We start from the raw sequence: 25,022 nt of genomic DNA, 5'->3' as shown, positions 1-25,022 counted from the left end.
GAGTTTGATCCCTGAAACCAAACCAAAACAAACAAAACCCAAAACTTACTAAGTTTGACATCTCATATGGCACAGTTTATGGTACCTCTCAGAACAATAATAATAGTAACATCCAAGATCACAGATCAGTACAACAGATTCAATAATAATGAGAAAATTCAAAGCTGAGAGTGGTGGTGCCCACCTATAATGTCAGCACTCTGAGAGAGTGAGGCGGGAGGATCACAAGTTTGAACGCAGCCTGGGCAATTTAGTGAGATTCTGTCTCAAAATCAAAAGGGCAGAGGATGTAACTCAGTACCAAACTGAGTTCAATCCCCACTAGCATAAAAAAAAGGAAAAAAATATGAAAAATTTTTGGAATAGTGTGAGAATTACCAAATGTAACACAGAAACTTGAAATGAGTACATGCTATTGGAGAAATGGCTCATAGACAGGTTCAATGCAGAGATCACCACTAACCCGCCATGTGTTAAAAAAAAAAAAGCAAAAAAAGCAGTGACTGCAAACCATAGTAAAGTGGAGGGCAGAGACCAGGCAGGTGTGTAACACACAAGACGCTAAAGCTGATCCCGAGCCTCTGAGGGACATTTAGAGTTTAAGGACTCCTCCTTCCTGAGTAATGATGGATTTCTTACCCCTTTCCAGTTGTTCAGCCAATTTATGGCTTACTCAAGTTGTATGTAGATTTTGCAGTCTTTCAAAGGTTTAAAAAAATCTTAACTCAGGCAGAGAGTAGCTTAATGGTAGAGTACTTGCCTAACATGTGAGGCTCTGGGTTAGACCCCCAGCATTGCAAAACCCAATAAAAACCCCACCAAAAATTTAAATTGTTTCCCCTCAAATTTGTTCTTTACTTTCTTTGAAGAACATGTTGCTTGCTTTGTACTCAAATTGGATGACTGAAGCAGGACTTGTGAAACAAGCTGAGCAGCACTCCCTCCCATAGCTGTAACTCCTTGTTTTGCTACAGAGAAGGCAAACAACAAGATTCTAGCTAACAGAGTCCAGCGACAACCTGACTTCTCAGGAATCTGCCTTCCTTCAAGACTGGGGCCCTCTGCCCTGATACTAATAGAGCAGACAGTTACATTCCTGTAAATGAAGTCTTTATAACTTTCAAAGAACTATATGCCCTCAAAAGATACAGATGAGACTCACAACTATGTCCTGTAAACAGTTCTCCCCAAATCCACAGGGAACAAAACTGTTACCTTGTGAGACGTGACTAACTTGCTTTCTGTTTGCTTCTATAACTTCACTTGCCCCCAGCCCCCCAGTTTCACTTCACTAAAAAGACCACCCCGCTTTGATCAAATATATAAAAGCTGGAACTTCTCTGTAGTGCTCTTTTTCTAGACAGGAGTCTGTTGAGCCGGTGTTCACCTTAAACCTTAAAATTTTCCTGATTCTCATAGGTCTCTCTGGTCCCTTAAAATTCTGCAACACTACTGCTTTAATATCAAATTATTAATTATTGTTATTATTGAGTGCTGATGATCGCACCCAGGTCTTTCTGCACACTGAACACATACTCTACCACTGAACTTCACCTGCATTTCCCTGTCCGATCTTTTTTTTAGACGCCAAATTGAAAACATGGTTAGTGATTGCGCTGAGGCCGGCCTCAAACTCACCGAAACCTTCTCAACACCATTTAGATGTTAAAAGACAAAGTAAGTTTTCTGAGAAGAGCTGTAGGCAGCAATCTTCCAGGAACTCGTTATACACAGGCACTGCACTCTCTGGTTGCTTTAGGGAGACTCCCAGGAACAGAGATGACCAGTGATGACAGTGGAAGGCTGCAACTTGCATTCTAACGCCCCTACGTGAGCGGCCTGGTAGAAGTGCGCGGCCAGGGCCAGGATATAGCTCAGTGGCGCCGCCCCAGCCTGGCCGGGGCAAGGTTCTGAGTTCGACTCCTAACACCAAAAAAAAAAAAAAAGCGGGGGCAATGGAGGCAGGGCAAAGGTGTAAGGGGCGGGGCGGGGCGGGGCCGGGGCGGGGCCGGACCGGTTCTGACTGGTCTGCAGGGGCGCGCGCAGGGCCGACCCGGGGCGCGCAGCGGTATCCTCGCCGCTTTTCCCTCCCGACTCCATGGAGCGGCTGACGCTGGCTTCCGGCGGCGCGGCGGCGGTGGACGAGTACCTGGAGTACCGGAGGTGAGGCAGTGGCGGCGGCTCCGAGCCGCACCCCCGACCCCTCCCCAAACCCGGTGGCGCGGGCAGGGAACTGGCAGATGAGCGAGCGCTGGCGCTCTGGGAATCCATTCCCAGGCTGTTGAAGGAGGTCTAGATTAATTTCAGGTTTCATCTTTCAGTATCTCAATACGCTGATACGCAGTTTCATTCAGTAACGAGTCTCTTCCGTCCCGGAGGGATTATTAACTCCAGATCGACGGCGGGGTCCAATCCGCGCTGCCCCAGAGCACTGTGAAGAATTACTGTGAGCACTCGGGGCCTATAAAAGAAGACATTAAGTTCGCATGTTAATTGCAGTAGGCTAAGTCGTGCACTTCTCAGCGTGCTCCCAATCCCGAGGTGCTGCTTTTAGGAGAAAGACCGGGACCCGGTGCTTTCGGGCCTCTCCCGAAACCGGAAACGCAGCCTGTTTGCCTCGAGGACTAGATTCCTCGGCCCGAGCTTGACAAAGGCTCTCGCGCCTGCCGCGAAGTGTTTTGCTTTTTCATGTCTCTGCATCTCCTAAGAAAGACAGTTGACAGTTGGTAAATGGCGTGGGAATCACAGGCCAGGGCTGGCGGGAGGATGTGTGTGTGCGCAAAGGTGGATGAGTGGATCCAGGCTGGCCTGGGAGACCTTGAGCAGAAGGGCTCCTCGGCTTGAGGTTGGTCAACCCAGATCACCTAGGGAGGCCCAGGCAGCCGGGTTCCCCAGCTGACTGCCCTGCTAGTGTAGTTTGAGTAATACTTAGAACTCTTTGGAAAAAGTGGGAAAAGTGAAGTCAGGAGCTTGATGATAGGTGAGTCACATGCCTGGTTCAGGTGGATCTTAGGTGAGGCAGGGAGTCCTGGGCTGGAACTACTACCAGCGCTTACCCTAAGGCAGAGCTTGCTCCTTTAGCCTTCTGTTCTCTAGGGTTCCTCTCGGAGCAATTTGCTGGGCCTCAGTGTTGACTGAGAAGTTAGATACTGATATGTAGGTTGTGGGCTCCAGAGATACTTAAATATGTGGGTTGTGGGCCTCCAGTTGTTTCTTGCCCAGAAAATGCCAGGGGTAGGCCTGGAGGGAATTATTTTTGCAAGATAAATACATGGAGCACTGCTCTATAAAAGGGATCATCAAGTCCTTTACTTAACCTTAAGATGTGAGAAAGGTAGGGCAAACCAGATTTGGGTGCCTAGATATGGAAGGGGATGCATGGGAAAGGTAAAAAAGATAAGTCTCCACCAGAAATGAACTTTGTTTGCCCAGAGTTGTCCTTTTTTGGTGCTTTGGTGGGAGGTGTTTGGAAAGGAAAATGTAGTCTTGCTCTGAGTTGGTTTAGAACTAATTGCCAATGATTTCTTAAAGGAGCTGCAATTATCTTAAGAGCTTTCTGGTACCTGTTAGTACTTTTTTTGTAGTTATAATGAAGTAATATGGCTCAAAACTTATCCCCAAATAAAATACCTGTTGGTTTTAGTATTTTATATCAAAGTTCTTTAAGTAAAGAAGGTTGTGCTGATTTCACAGCACATTAGTTTTTATTTTCTGTCTCAACTAATGGGTTCAAAGTTTGGAAAAATATACATTGCCCAAAAAATTATGTAGCAGTCTACAAAATAATTTTTATGACATTAAAAGAGGAGCGGTATTTTTTTTTTGGTACTGGAGATTGAACTCGGGTCCTTGCGCTTGCGTAGCAGGCAGCGAAACCACTGAGCTAAGTCCCCGGCCGAGGAGGGGTATTTTTAAGGAGAAATTTCTTCTATTTTGAACAACTTCCTTTAATTGTACTACCTCCTTTTCTCTAGGGAGGCAAACTCTTAGTTTTTTTCTTTTCCCATAAAAATAGTAGGGGCTTAATTTTTCCCATAAAAATTTTAGATTTTAAACAATGAAGCACTTGATTACCCAATACACAGATATGGGTTTGAACTTGTGCAAATCCAAGAATGTTTTTAAAACCTGCATAACTTTAAACTCCTGGCCGGGTTTGGGGTCAGGTATGGGAATTAGTCATATTGTCTTCTCTATTTGTGCGTGTGTGTGTGTGTGTGTGTGTGTGTACACTTTATTTTGTTCCTGTTTTTAATGGATGGAACATTAGAATTTTTTAACAGTTTAGGCTCTGCTTTTAATGAGAAGGTGAATGTTTGCCTCAAATCAGAGGAGAAATTGAGATGAGTAGTTGGCAATCTTCCATTGATAAACTTTGATCAGTATAGTCAGATATTATGAAATCACTGACTTTTAACTTATCCCCCTTTATATGGGAAGAGTAGGACAGAAAAGATGTTTTCCTTTAGTCGTCATTTGGTTCATGGCTGAGGCACTCATAATGAAAAACAGATTAACAAGAGAAAGGCTTATAAATTTATTTCATTTTTATGTGGCATGGGAGCCTTCAGAAAGTGAAAACACAGAAACTGGAGATCGTGTGCACTTTTATGCTTGGTTGTGATGACAGTCCTGAAAAAATACGATGGAATCACTAAAAGATGGCCTAATGGTAGTAAACTGGGAGGAACATAGCAAGGACTGCTTAGATTCTTCTCTGCATTGCTGTGTCTTCATCGAGAAGCATGTTTTTTTCTCTGCAGATACAGGGAGGGCATCTCTGGAATGAGGTTGTATACCTGTGTCAGGGAAGAACTCAGGGAAGGTGAGAGTAGCCTTCCTGCTTCTGTTTTCTCACATGCTAACTTGCCGTAGTGTGGGGGAGCATGTTCAACACTGTCACAAGCAAAAGCTTTCTCGTCATTGTGTATAATACGGCTGTTAACGTGTCTACAGTAAAAATTCAAAGCAGCCTTCCCTTTAAATATACAGGTATAGTTTAACTTTAGAGTTTAGCATTTTTAACCTGGAAAATATCCAAGGCTTAAGACATATTTTTGTTGTTGTTGTAGAATTGTTGGTGAGGACGATGGAGGGAAACTTTTTACTCCTGACGAATACGAAGAATACAAAAGAAAAGTTTTACCTACGCGCTTACAAAACAGGTTGTTTGTGAGCTGGCGGTCCCCAACAGGAATGGATTGCAAACTTGTTGGCCCAGAGACACTGTGTTTTTGTACACATAGGTAAGATATTTTAATTGCTATTTCCTTCTTCCCTCTTTCCCTCCCTCCTTTCCTTTCTTCCTTGTGGGGGATTGAACCCAGGGCCTTTGCACTGAGGTACATCCACAGACTTTTTTTTTGAAGCTATCTTGCTAAGAAATTAAGTTGCCCAGGCTGGGCTTGAACTTGTGAACCTCCAGCTTCAGCCTCCCAGACTCCTGGGATTATAAGGTTGCATGACCATGCACAGCTCTTACTGCTATTTTTCTGATGAATAGAAAATAAAAGCTGTAGTAAAACATATTCTCCTTCTATAAATAACACTGTGATGATTAAGAAACATTTAAAAGCAGACATTTATACAATATAGTAAAAATATCTAAAGTTTTAAAAAGTTATAATTAAAATATTTTGCCAGGCAGTAGTGGTGCACGCCTGTAATCCTAGCACTTAGGAGGCCAAGACAGGAGCTTTAAGAGTTTGAGGACAGGCTGAGCTACATAGCAAGTCACTGTCTCAAAAAACCAAAAAAAAAAAGAAAAAAAATTGCTCTTTCTTTGTCATATCATAGTATAACCACCCATAAAGTCTATTGTTTTCAGCCATTTTTCTCTTGCCATTGGTAAAAAAAGATATTGGTGCCCCCATGGCTTTGCTGAGGGATCTTTCAGTTGATTTGGGAAGCAGGCATCTACCATTGAACAAGGTAAAGGATGGATGGTTGGGTTTTTGAGAACTGGTTTATAGTTGCTTGAATTGACCCACACTGGTCATGATACCCATCTACAAATAGACCCATTTCTCCTCAAATTTACTAAATCAACCTTCTCATCTCAAGAAACCGCTGTGCCAGTCATTTCTTTAAACAAACAAAAACTCAAGCACATGGCTTTTAATGACGAGTGGTTATGTCCCAAGAAAATCCCATGAGGGGATTTTCATGGGGGTAATTACATGAGGCTTTAGTCATTGACATGTGTCACCTGTATCTGAGGTTTGCATTTTGCTGAGTGCATGGCCTACTTCTAATTTTACTACTGTCTTACTGTTGTAAAGAGCAAAATGATTAGGGTCGGGGATTTAGCTCAGTGGTTCCTCGCCTGCCTGGCAAGAGCAAGGTCCTGAGTTCAATCCTCCTTAACCCCTCCCCGACAAATGACCAAACTGCTTCACAGAAAAATCACTGAACCTGTTACATGTTTTCAGGCAACAACTCTTAACTTTCTATTCTAAGGAAACCATTGAAGGGTAGATTCATGAGAGTCTCTTTGAAGTTGCTATTTATAGAGTTGCAGTTTACCAGGTGTTAGGCAGTTACTAGGATGAGTAATATCGTACATAGACTGACTCTAAATTAAACTTACTTAGCAACTTCAACTAGTAACACTGTGGAGGAATGAGGGGGGTGTTGCTATCTCTCAGAACTGAAGAAATGTTTGGAAAATGTGTAATATCTTTATAATTTATTTTTAGAAGAATTTAATGCCAAACTGGCACTTATCAATGTTTAATTTTTGTAGCATGGAATTGGCTCTCAAAAACTTGATTCACCTTTGATAGAGAAATTTTTCTGTAGTACTTGTCACTCATGAGATCTCTATGTAAACTATTTTTTTTCCTGTTATAAAAATGATATGTGAGGGGCCGGGGATTTAGTTCAGTGGTTCTGCCACCTGCCTCAAAAGCACAAGGTCCCAAGTTCGATCCCAGGTACCAAAAAAATAAATAAAAAACAAAAAACAAAAATGGTATGTGGGAGGCAGGAGGATTGCAATATTGAACTATCCTGGACAACTTAGTGATTTAGTGAGACCCTGTCTCAAAATAAAAAAAGAAGGGGGGAAGCTGGGGAGGTAGCTCAGTGCAAAGGCCCTGGGTTCAAGCCTTAGTACAGAAAAAAGTGGTATTATGATCCTTATTTACACTTTCATTTTCTCACACCAGAGAAACTATTTGGTATTTACACCTATGTGTCCTGTTTATTTCACTTAAGAGTATGGCCTCAATGTGCATCCATTTAGCTATAAATGTTGCTAATTTCTCATTCTTTATGGCTAAGTAGTATTCCATTTTTTAAAAAAAACCACATCTTTATCCAATCTCCAGTTGAGGGCAACTGGGCTGTAAAATGTATGATAGATAATTTGAAATAGGAAGAAAAGGTCCAAAGGGGAACAGGAAGTGGGAACAGTAGGGGAAAGGAAAGAAGGAAAAGGAATAAATATGAGAAAAGAAAAAAATGGAAACAAAGTCTTTGTAAATAGGGAAGGGTGGAAGGGCTGAAGGGAGGGCAGGGAAATGGGGAAAAAAATAAACCAAGATACATCGTGCAAAGGTACAAATTCCCAATGGTGAATGTCATCATATTGTATACCTAAAATGTAGCAATAAACATAATGAATTAAAAAAATGATATATAATTATTAAGGAAAATGGGGGAATAAATAGAAAAGTAAAACATTGACTGCCCAAAGCCAGCTGCTATTAATACTTTATCTGTATAATTTTTTCTTTGTAGAGTTCATTTAGTTGTTAGTTTTGTGCATGTATAAAATCTTGAGCTGCTTTTTCGTGGCAGTCACAGAAATATGTTTCCATGTTGTTATGTAGTAATCTTTTTTTTTTGGTACCGGTGATTGAACTTGGGACCTTGCATTTGCGAGGCAGGTGGTGGCACCACTGAGCTAAATCCCTGGCCCCCTGTTATGTAGTAATCTTAAACAAAGTTTTCAGTACCCACTTGATACTCTAGCTGGTCTAGTGCTGTTCATCTTGTGTTCCCTGGATGTGTAAGCAAAGACTTAGGGTTGCGCTAGGTGGAAGGGCAGGTTAGGGAGAGGAAGACCAAACTCCAATTCTGCTTTTATCTATTTTATATGCAGTATTATGATTATGTGAAAGTTTTTATTTGAAAACGAGTTTTATTCCTAACAAACTTGAAAACTTTCTTGTAGCAATTTACTCATTCCCGTGTGTGTGTGTGTGTGTGTGTGTGTGTGTATAAATGGAATTATTTTCTAAGGCTATGTATTCTAGAATAAACTTTCTGTGTTAAAGGATGGACTATTTAAAGTTTCCTGAAGCATATTAAATAGAAGCGGTTCTTTTTATAAGAGTTTGCAGCCACTGTATATAATTGTGAATTACATAATTATAAATTACATACAGTTTAAGAGAACTTTTGTAAATTACATAATCACAAATTAAGTAGTTTAAAGAAACTTTTTGCTAAGTGAAAACTGGTATGTCCTTGTTAGTTTAACATATATCTTAGGGGGCTGGGGATCTAGCTCAGTGGTTTTGCTGCCTGCTTCGCAAGCGGAAGGACCCGAGTTCGATCCCCGGTACCAAAAAAAAAGAAATTAAAAAAAACCCCCATATATCTTAGGTCAGTGTTAAGAGTAAAAAATTAGTATTATTTTATTGAGTAGCACATTATGAGAAGGAAGCAAGTGACCTGTTGATTATTTACAATGTTTTCATAGAACTTGGCCTTTAAAGATATTGATAGTTTAGTTTAAAGTCACAAGTTAACAATAAAGCCAGGCACAGTGGCGTCTATCTGTTATCCTAGCTACTCAAGAGGCTGAGGCAGGAGGATTGAAAGTTCCAGGCCACCCTGAGCAAGTTATTGAGACTCTGTCCCAAAATAAAATAAAAAGGGCTGAGGAGGTACCTTACTGGTAGAACACCCCTGTATTTCACCTGACTACCTAAAAAAAGTTGAAAATTAAATTACATTATAATGAATTACATTTACACATGTTTATTGAGCTCCAATTTTAAATGGCAAACCATGAAAATAAATTTAAGTAATGCAGTTTAATAAAAATGATTTTTGCACATAATTTTTTCATACTTAGGATATGCATCCATATGAGAGTCTGTAATGACAAGTATTTTAAGGGAATTATATTTCTCTGTACTGTTGTGAAACTTCTTAAATAGGCAAAAATAAAAAACCAGTGAAGATTCCTTCTGAACAAAGTAGACAGAAATGCTGCCTGTAGGGGAGTTTATTTTCATCTTAGTAGATCATGTTTGCATTTGATGGAATAGAAATTGTGATTTTCGGTAATACCACATTGTGTTATATTTCTTATTCTCCCCACTCTTTTAGGTATAAACAACATAAAACTGACTTTGAAACGATTCCGCAGCAGCGCCCCATTGCCCTGCCTTGCCGTGTGACTGGCTGCCCATGCAGGGCTTACCATTATGTCCCTCTGAATGGTGCCCAGCCCATTCGCTGCAGGTGCAAACACTTTGCAGACCAGCATAGTGCCGCATCTGGCTTTGCATGTAACACATGTAAGTCATATATATTATTATACAAATGCAGAAAGTTTTAATTTCTTCATTGAATATTTATTGTATCTTTGTATCAGTTTATTCAGCTTCACAATTGGGTATTAAACAAGTAAGCAAAATTCATTTGATACTCAGAGTTATAGTATGCTTGATGATCATAAACTCCAATGTCATGTAATTCAAATAATTTAACTAATAGATTTTTAAAATTTAGTGCAAACTTTATTGAGATATAATTTACTACCATACTATTTATAAAAAAGCATACAATTTTAATATTGAAATTGTGTTCTGAGATGTTTGAAGACAAAGAATTACATCACAATGAATTTCAATTAATATGGTTGAACTAATAACATAAGCACTATCAGGTTATGTATGAACTTAGAATACCATTTCACCCAGTACTTACTAAAATGTCAATGGTACAATAGTTACCAAAATGGCATACAAAGCGTTCAAAGGAATTTAACCACTTTCTGGAGAGGCTGTCCAAACCTAATCTAGACTAAGTAACTGACATGAACTGTCAGTTAAAAGTTATGTTTATTTTGAAAGCATTAAGACTTTTAAATACTCTATATTGTATTTTTAAAAATGTGTAAAAGGGTGTGATTTTCATAATAATACATTTGTGGTTATCAATTGGAGGTGGGTGATTCTGTCCTTGGGGAGACCTCCGGCAGCATCTAGAAACATTTTTGGGTGTTAAAACTAGGGTTGGCGGTATGACTGTAATCCATCAGGCAGAGGCCAGGCATGCTGCAAAACATCCTACACAGGATGCAGAGGAAAGTTCTCCCCACAGCAAAGAATTACCTGTTTGCAAATGGCAAAAGTGCCAAGGTAGAGAAAGCCTGTTTTAAACTGTCTAAGACATGATCCAATATAAAACTATCAGCACAGGAACTTGTTTTTAAGTTTGTAAGTTACACTTCCATCACACATTGTCACAGTGTTTAATAACAAGTTTGCAAGGAGGCAGCATGGGTGCAGCATTATGTTGGAATTGCGAAAACTTGCTTTGATGCTAAAGAGACCAAAAATGGAATTCCAACTAATTCTAACAAGTCCCAGCCTAAGCTGTTAATGTAAAAATAATACCAGTAATGCCTCTCAGAGTTGTGAATATTAAATGAGAAAAATTTTTCTAAAGGGCTTGGCACTGAGGCTGGGACTCAGTAAAATCAGAGTCAGTCACAAAAACATAAAAGGAATGGAGGTTTTGCCAGGCGTAGTGGCACAGGCCTGTAATTCCAGCACTCAAGAGGCTGAAAGTTCGAGGCCAGCCTGGACTACATAGTGAGTTCAAAGCCAGTCTGAACTATAGAGTGGTCACTTGGCAAGGCAGGGCAATGGGGCACTGCTGCAGAATTGTTTCATGGTGGTGGGGATTGAACCCAGTGCCTTGAACATGGGAGACAGGTGCTAAATCACTGACCTCTACTCCCACCTCTAGAAGTTCTTTCTTTCTCTTTTGGGGGGATGCTATGCTTGCAAGGCAGGCAGCAGAACCATTGAGCTAAATCCCTAGCCCTCTAGAAGTTATTTCTTATTCCCTCCTACCAGCCCTGAACAACCACTAATTTGTTTCTTTTTTCTTTTTTTTGGCTATTTGAGTCAGAATCTTGATATATGTAGTTCAGGCTGTCTTGTATTCACTGTGTAGCCTAGGCTGGCCTCAAGCTCACAGTGATCCTCCTGACTCAGCCTCCTGAATGTTGGGATTACAGGTGTGGTTCACCATGCCCAGCTAATCCGCTTTCTATTGATTTGCCTATTCTGGATATTTTATGTAAATGGAATCATAGAATATGTGGGTTTTTTTGTGTGACTGGCTTCTTTCACTGAGCATAATGTGTTTATGAATCATACATGTTGTAGCATGCATCAATATTTACCTTTTTGGGTCTATATGTTGGTCTTCTAATATGGTTTTATGAGGAATAAATCTACAGGGAGATTTCCATATTCTCTTTACTTGTTCTGGCCACTGGGCTAGATCCTTCTTACTTGCTTTTAACTCAGTGTTTAAGGACAGAGCCTGCATTTCCTGATACTGTAGTGTTTAACCCAGAATCTTTTTCTTTTTTTGAGACAGGGTCTCACTTTGTAGTTCAGGCTGAATTTAAACTCACTCTGTAGCCCAGGCTGGCCTTGAACTCATGACCGTCCTCCTGCATCAGCCTCCCGAGTGCTAGGATTACAGGCATGTGCCACCATGCCTGGCTAACCCAGTTTCTTATAGCCTCTCATGGTTTTTCTATAACATTTTTATCCCCTTCTACATACCTTCTTACTACTTTACCATCTTTTAGAAGTAAGAGCAGTGTCTGGGAGGGAGGTCAGGATCTGGGATCAGAGGTTCTAGGTTCAGCTGTCTTTGGTCAAACTAAATGTCTTTAGGGTCGCATTTATTGTCACAATACAATATATCATTATGGGCAATTTAGAAAGCAGAGGAAAAGATCATTACCACTCCAGTGTTTGTACTCAAATCCCAGGCCTCATCCCCATTGTTTGTAATAGCCAGATAAAATTTTTTGTTTGATAGGTACTTTGTTTAGTACCTATACTTAAAAATTTTTAACTTCCTTTACATCTTACTCAGGTTCCAAGTGTTCAGGCTTCCATAGCTGCTTCACTTGTGCTTGTGGTCAGTCTGCACATGCCCATGATACCGTGGTGGAAACAAAGCAAGAAAGACTGGCTCAGGGAAAACCAGTGGGACAAGATGTTTCTTATGCAGCGATGGGAGGGCTTACTGGTTTCAGCTCCCTGGCTGAGGGCTACATGCGATTGGACGGCAGTGGGGTCGGTAAGTGAGGATGTGTAAAATGTGAGCTTATCACATGGCTTTTATTACGTGTTCTAAGAGTAGTGAAGCTTTGTTTTTGTTTAGCATTTTTATATTCATCACATTTTTTTCAAAAAGTATTCCCTTACTTGAAAGGATCTCATTGCCACTATACAATATATTGTCATTATGGAAAATTTAGAAGCAAAAAAAATAGATCATTTCTACTCCATTATTTTGTACCCAAATACTAATCCACACTCCCATTGTTTGTAATAGCCAAATAATATTTCTTTGTTTGACGTCACAGTTTAACTGTTATCCTGTTGTGTATAACTTTTACTATAATAACTTTTTTGGAAACGTACATACATGTGCTTATGTGTATATATATATATATATATGTTCATGTGTATACATGTAAATACATCCATAAAAAATTTGACTGTACACACACACATTTCCACATGCACATACATATATCTTCTTGCATACATTTAAAAAAATTTCATTAGTGCATGTTAATATTACATGATGATGGGGTTTACTTTGGGAAATTGGTATATACATTTAACATAGCCAGACATGGTGGCACATGCCTGTAATCCCAGCACTCTGAGAGGCTAAGGCAGGACAATCACAAGTTTAAGCCCAGTTTGGGCAATTTAAAAACTAAAAGATGGCTGGGGATATAGTTCAGTGAAGACCCTAGGCTCAGTCCCCAGTACTAACAAATAAAACATATATATATATATATATATATATATATTTTTTTTTTTTTTTTCTTGGTACCAGGGATTGAAGTCGGGTCCTTGTGCTTGCGAGGCAGGCAGCGGAACCACTGAGCTAAATCCCCAGCCCAACAAAACATATTTAATCAATTTCAGTTCCATTATATCACTGTTTCTCTTCTGTTCCCTTCTGAATGTCCCCTTCCTCATCTTAGAAGTTTACATTCCCACCAACAATGTAAGAGGGTATCTTTTTCCTGCATCCTCACCAGCATTTGTCGTTTTTTGTATTCTTAGTATTCTTAGTCCTTGTTTTTTTTTTTTTTTTATGGTACTGGGGATCGAACTCGGGACCTTGAGCTTTCGACAGTCGGCGGCACCACTGAGCTAAATCCCCATCCCATTTTTTGTATTCTTGATGGTAGTTATCCTGACTGAGGTGAGATGGAATCTCAGGGTGGTTTTAATTTGCATTTCTCTGATGGCTAGAGATGTTGAACATTTTTTCATACACTTTTTGTCCATTTGAACTTCTTTTGAGAAGTATTTATTTTGTTTATTTGCTCACTTTTTTTGGGTTTATTATTTTATGGAAGTTAATTTTTAAAAAAATAAACTTATTTTATTTTATCTCACGCCCCCCCGCCTCCCTCCCTATGTACAGAAGCTTTGTTTCCATTTTTTCCTTCTATTTTCACTTTTTTTCTTATCCCTTTCTTCCTTTCTCCCTCTCTCCTCCCTTGTTCCTCTTCTATGGGTGTTAATTTTTTAAAGATCATTACATCTTCTAGATGTTAGTCCTGTATCAGGAGAGTAACTAGCAAAGATTTTCTTCCATGTAGTGGGTTGTCTCTTCACTCTGTTGTTTCCTTTGCCATGCAGAAACTTTAATTTGAGATAGTCCCATTTGTTGATTGTTGATATTATTTCCTGTGGTATTGGAATCCTGTTAAGGAAATCTTTGCCTGTGCCTATGACTTCAAGTGTTTTCCTTGGGTTGTCTTCCAGTAGTTTCAATGTTTTTGGTTTTATATATATTTAGATTTTAAATAATACAGGGGAAAGTTTGGTATATCCCAAACTGTTGAAAGCAGCTGTATCCTTCTGAGAGTTGAATATGACTGGGAAACTGAATATATTCTACTTTAAACACCTTGATGTGTGGGGATTTTAACAACAGAGGTGTATTGTTTCTTTTATTAAAAATTACATAAATATAAGTACATTTTCTTGTTAAAAAAATTCAAACGATAGAAATGGAGTACAAAGGCCAGTTGAACACTTCTCTTTACCCTAGTCTTTTCCAGAGGGTAATTTGCTGCAATCAATTTATTTTTCTCTTTAACATACATTTTTTTGACTGTTTACTTCTTTAGTTTGTTTTTGGTGATACTGGAATTGAACCCAAGGCCTTGACATTGAGTTACATTCCTAGTCCCCCTCCCCCTTTAATTTTTGACACAGGTTCTTGCTAAGTTGTCCAGGCTGGGCTCACATTTGAAATCTTCCTGGCTTAGCCTCCCAGAGTACTAGGATTACAGGTGTGTACCACATCCAGCTAGCTAGCTAGCTATGCATTTATGTATTTATTTATTTATTTATTCTGAGACAAGGTCTTGCTATGTAGCCCAGGGTAGCCTTGAATTGGTAATCCTCCTGCCTCAGCCTCCCAGGTGCTGGGATTACAGGCATGTGCCACCATGCCCAGCTTTACTTTTTTTTAATTAGAAAAATATTAAAGGCCTATTATTATGTCAGGACACACAACATGAATCTATTTCATTCTTTTTAATTGCTGTACAGTATACCATACTATAGTTATCGGTTTAACCATAGCCTTGTTCTTGATATTTAGGTTTTCATCTTTTTTGCCATCACAGCTGACCTTTCCAATAAAAATCTTTGAACTTTATCATGTGTCCTTGCATAACTTTGTTCAGCAGTTATAGGGTTGAGGTATAAGAGTTAATGGTTGAGGTAAAGTGTATGCACATGTAACATTTTAATGCAGTCTGCTAAATTGTCCTTTAAAAATACTGGATTTGTTTTTAATTCTCCCAGGGGTGATTTTAATTCACCTATTTCCCCTCATTGAGACTAATCCTTGATATTATTAAAATCCTTGACTTTCTCTTTGCCAACCTGATGTGAGAAATTGTTATTGCTTCGGTTTGATTTCTGTAGTTATTAATGAGATGAACATCATTTTGTATTTATTGGCCATTTCACTTTATGTGAACTGCCTGTTCAAATCCTTCACTCATCTTTCTGTTTTCTTTTATTCTATTTGGCTTATGCAAAGTCTTTTATATATTCTGTATACTAATATTTTAATCTTTTTTTTGAAGATATTTTCCCCCATCTGTCACTTGTCTTTTAATGTTTAAAAACTATTTTTTAAAAACAGTTTTTATATTTTGAACACAGGTCCTCTGTTATGGCTTGTGTCTAGATGTCCTCCCTAAAGTCTCAAGTGGTCATAGGTAGGGCTTTTTCAGAGGTGGCTGGATCTAGAGTGTGTGATCAATTCATGGGCAATGCTAGGATTAAGGGTGTGAGTACTTCCTGTCCTAGGGCAGGTAGCCTGGATACAATATAAAGGACAGAAAGAGGCTTGCTGTTTAGTTACTTGTAGTTTGTCACTTGCTTGCTTTTGCTGTCTTCTGCCTGCCATGGACTGTTTCTCCTCTATGATGCCCCTCTGCCGTGCCAGCTTGCCTTGGAGTCAGCTGATTATAGACTGAAACCTTTACAAACTGTGAGCCAAACTAAACCTTTCCTCCTTTAACTTTGGGTCTCTGGTATTTTTGTCTCAGCAACGAAAGAATAGTAAGCAAGACATCTTCCCCATTTCATATTTTCTTACTCTAATTTTATAAATGTTTTTCTTCATTTTATCTTCAGTACTTGCAATTTTTTTGTGTTTAGCTTTTTCATGTACTGTGAATTTAGTTTTTGTTAAGTGCAAAGTAGGTATGTCTAACTTCAATTATTGTCCAAATTAATGGCAGTTATCCAAATACTATTCTTTTCCTAATAATTGGAACCTATCAGAGTCTATGTATTTGTTATTTTGTGCTATTTCCCCATTGTCCTGGGTAAATATTACATATTTTTAATTATTACAGCTTAATATTATGTTTTGATATTTGGTATTTCCTGTTTGTGTTCATTTTTCTTTCTTTTTTTTTTTTTGGTACTGGGGATTGAACTCGGGACCTTGTGTGTGTTCATTTTTCAAGATTGTCATATTTTATATATTTTTTTCTTCTAGATAATTACACAACTAGCTTGTTAAATTCCATAAGTAAATTCTTTTGCAGTGTTAATGAGTCCATGATTGTATTAGGTTCATGTAATAAATAGACTTAGAAATCCCAAATACAAGTGCAAAAATCATGATGATGGCCATCATCATCATTGCAGTTTGGTACTGCTAGGAGTTATTCTAACTACTTCATGTATATTACCTAATTTAATCCTCCCAACAACTAAAAGTCAGATTATTATTATTATTTTACAAATGAAGAGACTCAGCCCTGAAAAGTAAAACAGTTGTTCTGTGTTCAACTACCAGAGTTGGATTCAACCCAGACATTGCTATGGGCTCCTTAGTCTGCCTCATTGTTGTCTATTTCTGTATAACTACTGTTTTGTTTTCATTATTGTAGGTTTATAGTGAATAAATTAATTTATGACTTCATATTATGACTGCTGAATTTTCCTAACTTGTTTTTACCTTGTAATTCAGAACTTTGCCATAATTTTGAGACACTACAAAACATTATATTATTTTAACTGGGATCATATTGAAAGTGTAGATCATTGTAGAAAGAGTTGGTATTTTAAAATATTGTCTCTTCATTTGTCTTTTCCTGTGCAGCTAAGTGGATTTCTGAAGTTATTTCCTTAGAAATGGTGCACAATTCTTAAGTTTATTTCTAGGTATTTAATCTTTTTTATCATACATTAATTTTTTCTTCTATTATGTTTCTGATTGTTACTTGTTTATAAAGAAGCAAATGTTTTCTGCTGTTGCTGCCAGTCTTATTACTTATCTTAAGGGATTTTAATAAGTTTTTAATTTATTTGGCAAATAATTAGCCACTTCCTTTCTAATATTTATGACTCTTCTTACTCTTGATTAATTTAACTAATAGTAGTTTCAGCACATTGCTAAATAATAGCTGGCATCTTAGTTTTTGGGATTTCTAGTATTTTATTACCCAAGTGTCTTCATATATAAAGATGGCCCCTGAGGGATGAGGAGAGATGAGGAAAGGTGAGAGCCAGGCGAGGAGATATAAGATATTTTTGTCCTCATATCAGGTGTAGGGGAGCCTAGGGGCAGAGGGGCTTCCGCTCTATTAGCCTTGCAGGTTCTTAGAGAGAGGCACCCTCTGGCTGGGATTTGATTCCTATTTAATACTGACTGAGTCTATCATTCCCACCTCTCAGGGAGTACTTGGCAGGCATCCGAGCTGTGAGATAGTGGGGAAAAGAGGACCACAGAGCTGAGCTGACAGTGGGTCCCCAGATAGGGAGATTCAGTAGAAGTAGCCAGCATCGTGGGGGTCTGTAGTTCTAGTGAGAGCAAGTGTGAGGCCACTGGGCCCTGTCAAGCTGAGAGACCAGATTACAAGTTAGGCCGCCTGGGGCATTGAAGACCAGTAACACATGGCAGCAACCAGAGGACAGCACAAGGACCTGGAAGGCCCTGAGCCCCTCCTTATAGTCTCACTGCCACATGAGACAGTGGCTGGGGATAGGAAGGGGGAAGGAATTGGAAAGACTGAACAATTGTCACATACTGTTCACATTACAAGATTAACTTTTCAATTTTCTAATATTTATTTATTTATTGGTCAAGGATGCTAGTATTTTTGGTTTTTTGAGACAGAGACTCACTATGTAGTTCAGGCTGTCCTTGGACTCACTATGTGGCCCAGGCTGGCCTCGAACTCGTGGTGATCCTTCTGCCTCAGCCTCCCGAGCACTGGCATGTACCACCATGCCAGTCTACAGGATTAGCTTTTAAACCAGTGAGGACTAAAAGTTCATTTCCTGCTCTCTACCCATGGTGTTGGGGAAGTGGTGCTTTGTGAGAAAGAACAGTTTTACATTTCCTCTGCAGCTTCCTTCCTTTGGTCCATGAGGGTTAACACATTGTGTGGTTGCTCTTTGTGGTTTGGGATAGTGGTTGTTTCCTCCACTGAAGAGGAGCTTTCTTCATTATTTTTCATACTTTGCTTTTAGATGTCTTCTCAGTAAGGATTAGATTAAAAATACACTTCTGTATTTTATCTTAGTTAACCAGAAGTTCCTTATTGTGATTGTCTTGCTTTAGATCATGTTTTGCTACTATATTAGGGTTTAGTATTCCTTTGCTGACACAGCTGTGTCAGCACATAATGTTTTTTTTCCTCTGAGAAAGGTCTAAGAAATGAAAAGATACTTTTTTTTAGCCATTTGCTTTTATGTGCCAGGTAAAAGTTTAAATAAAAATTACTTTTTTAACCTCTGGTTTTGAGATGGGTCTCACTCTCTTAGCTAATTTGGTCTTTCCTGGGTACACTGTTCCTCCTTCTTCAGCCTCCCAAGCAGCTGGGGTTTTAGGTGTGTATCACTGCACCTGGTGAAAAATTTAGAAAGTATTTTTCAAGAGTCTGCTGAGAGTCTAAGCTATTTCATATTAGAAATAATAACTTGTTTATATGCTTATAAATCAAGATTAATTTTTCATTCTCTATATCTTAGGTGCACCTTCAGTTGAAGCTTTAGACTCTCCAGTTATGTCCATGGATCACCCATTTCTAAAAGCATTTCAAACATCATCTACATCTCCAGAAACACTGACAGATGGTATTGAAATTAGAATGAAAAATATTTTTGGAGGTAGTAAGAAAGTAGGGCTTTTGATTTATTTTCTAGGCTTCTCACTTTTTTCTATTATTATAATTTGACTTTGAGTTACTTTTATATTGGTCAGGCACTGTGAAAAAGCAAGGAACTTCATTTTGTATTGAGAAAAAACAGCTAAATATGAAAATTAAAAGGATTCTGATAATACTGAATTTTGAAGATTTAAACTTTATTCTGGTATGTGTTGCTCTGGTGTTTGAATAAGAGGCTGCTCTAGTGGACTAACTGCTTTGATCTTTGGAGTTCTCTCTAGGGGATGTAATCCGGAGATGATCACAGGTTAGGAGAGTTTTCATCATTTATAAATTAAAAGCAAGTAGAATTAATTTTAAGCAGTAGTAATTTGTATTTCTTTTATTAAAAAAGGAACAAAAGCATGGAGGATGGAAATTGAAGGGTTTTTTTTCTTTAATGTTGGGGATCAAATCCAGGGCCTCGTACATGCCAGGCACGTTCTCTGCCACTGAACTACATTCCAGGCCTTGAAGATGGAAATTGTATGTTTTTTTCTTTTTTTTTTTGGTACCAGGGATCAAACTTGGGACCTTGTGTTTGCGAGGTGGCAGAATCACTGAGCTAAATCCCTGGCTCCTGAAATTGTATGGTTTATTAGGTATTTAATATTTTAAATATTAAATTTTGTATTTTCATGGATCCCGACATTCTCTACAAAGCATGTTAAGGCTGCTTACGAAAACAGCATTCAGTGAAGGAATGATTAAATACACACTGAAGTAAAAAAATGAAAACAAGGAAAAGAACACAATTGTTCTTGAGACTGATATAATTGTTGCATTAAACCTCAGTTTTAACTGTGTGTAGTGGAACCCAAGATACAGGGGCATTTGCTGTCAGTTAAATACTTTTCTTTATTAGAAAGGAAGAAGCATTAGTTCCTTAGTGTGAATGAATGTTACAACACCTATTTATGTATTTATTTATTTATTTATTGTAAGTAGGAATTGGACTCAGGGCCTTTGCACTGAGCTACATCCCTAGCCCTTTTTATTTTGAGATAGGCTAAGCTGTCCAGCATGGGCTCAAACTTGCAGTCCTCCTGCCACAGCCTCCCAAAGTGCTTGGATTACAGGTGTGTGCCACCATGCTTGACACAACAATGAATTTAAAGAAGCCTGTATAGTGATCCTATGTGATGCAGTGGTCAAGGTCCTCAAGGGGTCTTTTTCAGCAAATACAGAATATGGTTGATTGCTTTCTACAGCTACCTGTAGTAAGAATGATAATATTCTATTAAAATGAAGCTCTGAAGGTGAATTTGGAAGAGGCTTAGGTCAAATGGTCCAGCCTCTTCCAGGGATAGACTCAGAGTTTTCAGAGGTATGGATATTCCTTGCCTAGTCTAAGTAAGCTTTTTTTTTTGGGACCGGGGATCAAACTTGGGACCTTGCGCTTGCGAGGCAGGCGCCAGAACCACTGAACTAAACCCCTGGCCCCTAAGTAATCTTTTTTATTTTATTTTTCTCAACAAGGCTTTTCTTAAATATAGTTGACAGTATGGTTGTATTTTGTGGTGACTGGGGTTAGATACTTTTGTGTGACTTGTTGAAGATGAAATTATATGTTTTAGAAACTAGAAAAATGGGTATTCTAGTTGCTATTCTGTTTTGGAAATGAAAGGACCCAGTAAAGACATGCACCTATATTGAAGGTAATATTTTCTTTGAAGGTTCTTAGAGTACCTGCAAAGAAAACTAGATTTTCCTACTGAAGCAATTTAAAATTCCTTTCAGCATATAAACAGGTGCTTGATTAATTTTACAAAGTGAATACTATGAATGATGGCTTAGATTATTTTAATTTTGAAAACTTCAGAGCGGCTTATATTATTCTGGTTATAAAGCCTCAGTAAAGTCATCATAATGCATACTGCCATGCATTATCTCATAAAGCGTAACATGGATTTCTAGTTGTAACATGTAAAAAGTAGTTGGACAAATCTAAGTGTACTCTTATATGGAATATCTACAAAGTACTATATTATTTAATATTAGCCAGGCGAATATTTGGAGAATGTTTGCCACTGAAAATTACTTTTTGTCTTGTGGTGCTATTCTTTCTAAGAATTAGGTATTTGGGCTATTTAGGCTATTTCTAGCTGAAAAATAAAACATTATCATTTGGCAGGAAGAAACTTTTGTGTTTTAAAAAAAATTTCATGGACCTATGTAATGATATAAATATATTAATTAGATTTTTTCATGTTAGCAGGTACAAGTACCCAAGTTTCTTCCTTAAGGAGACCAGAAGAGGATGATACGGCTTTCTTTGGAAGACGATACCAGGACAGGGTAGGTTTTTAGGAAGTTGACTTGTGTTAAGCATGTACTTGTAATAAAGACACTGAAGAATTTTAGTATATGTGCTGCTGAAGCGAGTACAACACTGAAGAATGATTATACATTGAACATGGAGCATCAGTTAAAAACAATATGTAGGGTCAGGGATTTAGCTCAGTGGTTCTGCTGCCTGCCTTGCAAGTGCAAGGTCCTGAGTTTGAGTTCCAGTACCAAAAAAAAAAATCGGTAATCAGGATCCATATAAACTTTATGTATCTTGAATTATTTTTTTTATACAGGTATCTTTTTAATTTAAAAATATGTAATTGTCAGGGATAGAGGGGATAGTAAGAGGCTGGTCAATGAGTTCAGGGGTGTGTTTGGGTAGAAGGAGTAACTTCTAATGTTTTATAGCCCAGCAGGGTAACTATGATTAATAACAATTAATTATATACTTCAAAATAACTAGTAGGATTTTGAACATTCCCAACATAAAGAAATGATAAATGTTTGAGGTGATAGATACTCCAATTACCCTAATATGATCATTACACAGTATATACATGTATTGAAATACCACACCGTACATTGTAAATACACACAATTATTATGGATCAATTAAAAACTATGTATTCTAACTAAAAATACTGTCAAATGAAAATTGATATATTTTAAATCCTTAACATACACCGTTTCTTTTTAGAGGCTTTTTGGTATATCCAGACTCGAGTTAAAATTATCTTACAGCTTTTAAGACAGACTGAAACACTAAACAAAAACATTTTAACAATTTCCAGGGCTCAACAGCTGTAGCCTTAATGTGTTCATAGCTTCTTAACAATGGTGAGTTTCATCATTTCTCTAAGTAAAGTATTTCATTTATCTTTGTATTTCCATTAGCACCTCATAAAGCACCTTATACATAAATTTTTAATACTTACAGAAACTTAAAAAAATTAGCACACGATATTTGCTTTCATAGATGTCAACTACTTAAACTTTTTGACTTATATATATATTTTTTGGTACTGGGGATCAAACTTGGGACCTTGTGCTTGCAAGGCAGGTGCTGGAACCACTGAGCTAAATCCCCAGCCCTTGACTTATATTTTTGATAAGTTTCATAGCAATATTCATATTTAAGAGTTTTAGTTTTGTTTTTTGCTAGGTGAAAGAATAGTGGCTTAAGGTATGGGGAATGGTATTTCAGCCATATGGCTGAAAGTGCTTTTTTTAGGATTATTTTATACTTGTGGATATTATTATCTCTTGAAAGTAATAAACCCTGCAAAAGTAAAGACACTCCTGTCACTTTTGTTGTATCCTCTTAGACAAGAGCTCATTGAGTAGCTGAGGATGTGGAAAAAGAACATTAAATAAATTTGCCACCTAAGAGTGGAGGAAATGAGAAGACAGAAAATTAGTGTGGTTTTCCTAATGAAGAAATTTGGAGTAGAGGGGAGAGTCCTAGATGCAAGTTAAAGCAGAGGTTGACTAGAATTTTTTGCAATGATATAAACTTTCTATATTTGTACTATAGTCATTCACCATATGTGACTGTATAAATATAAATTTAACTAAAATAAAATTTAAAATTTATTCCCTTGCTCATACTAGCCAGATTTGAAGTGCTTAGTAACCACACATGGCTAGTGGCTGCCTTAATGGAGAGCTCTAATATAAAACCATTCCTTCTTTGCAGAAAATTCTTTTGGAAAGCTCTGGCCTAAGGAGATCTTTGTTTGGGTTGCCATAACAAAATACCACAAACTGGGGCCAGGGATTTAGCTCAGTGGTTCCGCCACCTGCTTTGCAAGTGCAAGGACCCAAGTTCCATCTCCGGTACCAAAAAAACCCCACAAAAAACCCACAAACTGAGCGGCTTATAAACACAGAAATTATTATCACAGTTTTGGAGGCTGAGTAGTCTTAGATCAAGGTGCCTGCAGAATCTGAGGGCTACCTTCTAGTTCATAGATGGCACTTTCTCCCTGTGCCCTCATATGATGGAAGAGACAAGGCTGCACTGGGGCCTCTTTTATAGAGCACTCATCCCATTCATCAGGGCTTGGCTGTCAAGATGTAAAGAGCTCCCAAAGGCTCACCTTCTCATATCAGATTGGTGATTAAGTTTCAGCATACGAATTCTGGGAGATATTAGGGACCTGCTTCCTAATAATTAGATTGGTGATTAAGTTTCAGTATATGAATTTTGGGCAGAAATGTCTTCTCTAGGAGGACATCAGGGAAGAAGATGAAATGGTCAGGGTGATAAAAGAAAAGGCTGCTTTTGCAGCACCATTAAGGATAAGGCTCATAATCAAATCAGTCTTCATTTCTGGAACACAGACATTGGCAGATTAATTTGTTTTCTCGCGTTTTGAAACTCCTGTCCCTCCCCCAGAGGCCTGGCTTGTGTTGACTGTTGAAAATATGGTAGTGGTATTTGTTTGTGGGAAGGTTATGGGGGGAGTTCTTATTTGTGAATGTTTTAAGGGATATACATGGCCTGTCCAGATTGCTTATTATGAGTAAAGCTGGAATTTATGGACTTACGAGATATAGTTTAGAACTCTCCACCCCATGTAATTTATGGATTTATGAGACAGTTTATATAAACTCAACAGCCTGTCTAATTAATGAAGTATAAAAACTAAGAAGCCTAAACCCTAAATGTTTTCTTCTAAGCTGACAGATAACCATACACATTGTTAGTTCTTGTCTTTTACACCAAGACCATTGAGGGAAAAGGGACAATTAGGAAGCTCTGTGATGGTTCAGGGCAGTGATGGCAAACCTTTTAGAGGCTTCAGTGATAAAGCAAGCAGCCTGAAATGGCACGAGTGCCATAGGTTTGCCTCCACTGGTTTAGGATCTCTCTGAAGAGTTATGCTATGCGGGTATCTGGTTTTTGCTTCTGTTCTTTGCCAATCATTGGTAACATGTGTGAGAAAGACTCTTATGATTAGGGTAATTTGACTTTGGTGATTGAAGCCTCGTTGTAACAAGGTTTACCAGCTACTTGTAGAGGTTATTGAAAAGTTGCTTCTTTTACATATCAGATCAAATTATTTTCTTCTGTTGTGGTGATGCTTAGTCTCTTTTACCCAAGAAAGCAGAATTTTACTAAGGAAACAAGTATCAAAGATCTACTAAGTGCAGGGCACATTGTTCATTCCAGGAAATAAAAATTTAAAAGATAGAGAGTAGGAGAAGGAAAAGGAGGTAATGTTTGCCCTTAGGACTCTACATGGCTATATTTGTTAAGTACTATTTTGAAGTTAACATTTTTTTTGTTTTTGGTACCGGGGATTGAACTCAGGACCTTGTGCTTGTGAGGCAGGCACGGTGCCACTGAGCTAAATCCCTGGCCCTGTTAAGTACTGTTTTGAATGAGCAAATACTGCTTTGGCTTTTGCTTATTGTTTAGCATATTTGTTGTTTTTTAAAAAATGTTACTGCAGGGCCAGGGATTTAGCTCAGTGGCTCAGCACTTGCCTGGCAAGCGCGAGGTCCTGAGTTGGATCCCTGGTACCAAAAAAAAAAAAAGTTACTGCAAATGTAACAGTTGGCCTTAAATGAAAAAGGAAAAGGCCCGACATTTCTTGAGTTATTTAGTGCTTAGGTCTGTCTCTTTCTCTGTCTTTCTTTCTCTTATCTTTTCTTACTTAGATCTTTAAAACAACCCCGAGAATAGCTATTATGGTGTCTTTTTTTTCAAATGGGAAACTGTTGGTTA

At 38.3% G+C, this 25,022-nt stretch overlaps 1 protein-coding gene across 9 annotated transcripts in view; it reads left to right on the top strand.

Annotated features, from left to right (window-relative positions):
- The first annotated feature begins 2,012 nt into the window (after positions 1 to 2,012).
- Positions 2,013 to 25,022, top strand: part of Fam221a (family with sequence similarity 221 member A) — a 28,523-nt gene continuing 5,513 nt past the window's right edge. Inside the window, exons 1-6 of one of the 9 annotated variants that reach the window (XM_004839548.3) lie at positions 2,013 to 2,163; positions 5,073 to 5,246; positions 9,346 to 9,536; positions 12,148 to 12,354; positions 18,822 to 18,926; positions 21,216 to 21,295. In XM_004839548.3, the coding sequence (XP_004839605.1) occupies positions 2,099 to 2,163; positions 5,073 to 5,246; positions 9,346 to 9,536; positions 12,148 to 12,354; positions 18,822 to 18,926; positions 21,216 to 21,295 (822 nt within the window). In that variant the 5' untranslated portion in view covers positions 2,013 to 2,098. Of the gene's footprint in view, positions 2,164 to 2,226; positions 2,447 to 5,072; positions 5,247 to 9,345; positions 9,537 to 12,147; positions 12,355 to 18,821; positions 18,960 to 21,212; positions 21,296 to 25,022 lie in introns of those variants that run through there. The other 8 variants (XM_004839547.3, XM_021254115.2, XM_087206666.1 and 5 more) reach the window with 8 other exon arrangements.

The sequence above is a fragment of the Heterocephalus glaber genome, unplaced genomic scaffold, assembly GCF_053883595.1.
Source record: "Heterocephalus glaber isolate CG9 unplaced genomic scaffold, H.glaber_assembly_v1.0 deba00000676, whole genome shotgun sequence".
Classification (NCBI taxonomy): Eukaryota; Metazoa; Chordata; class Mammalia; order Rodentia; family Bathyergidae; genus Heterocephalus; species Heterocephalus glaber.
The sequence above is the reverse complement of the archived record's forward strand: the minus strand, read 5'-3'. Positions and strand labels throughout refer to the sequence as shown.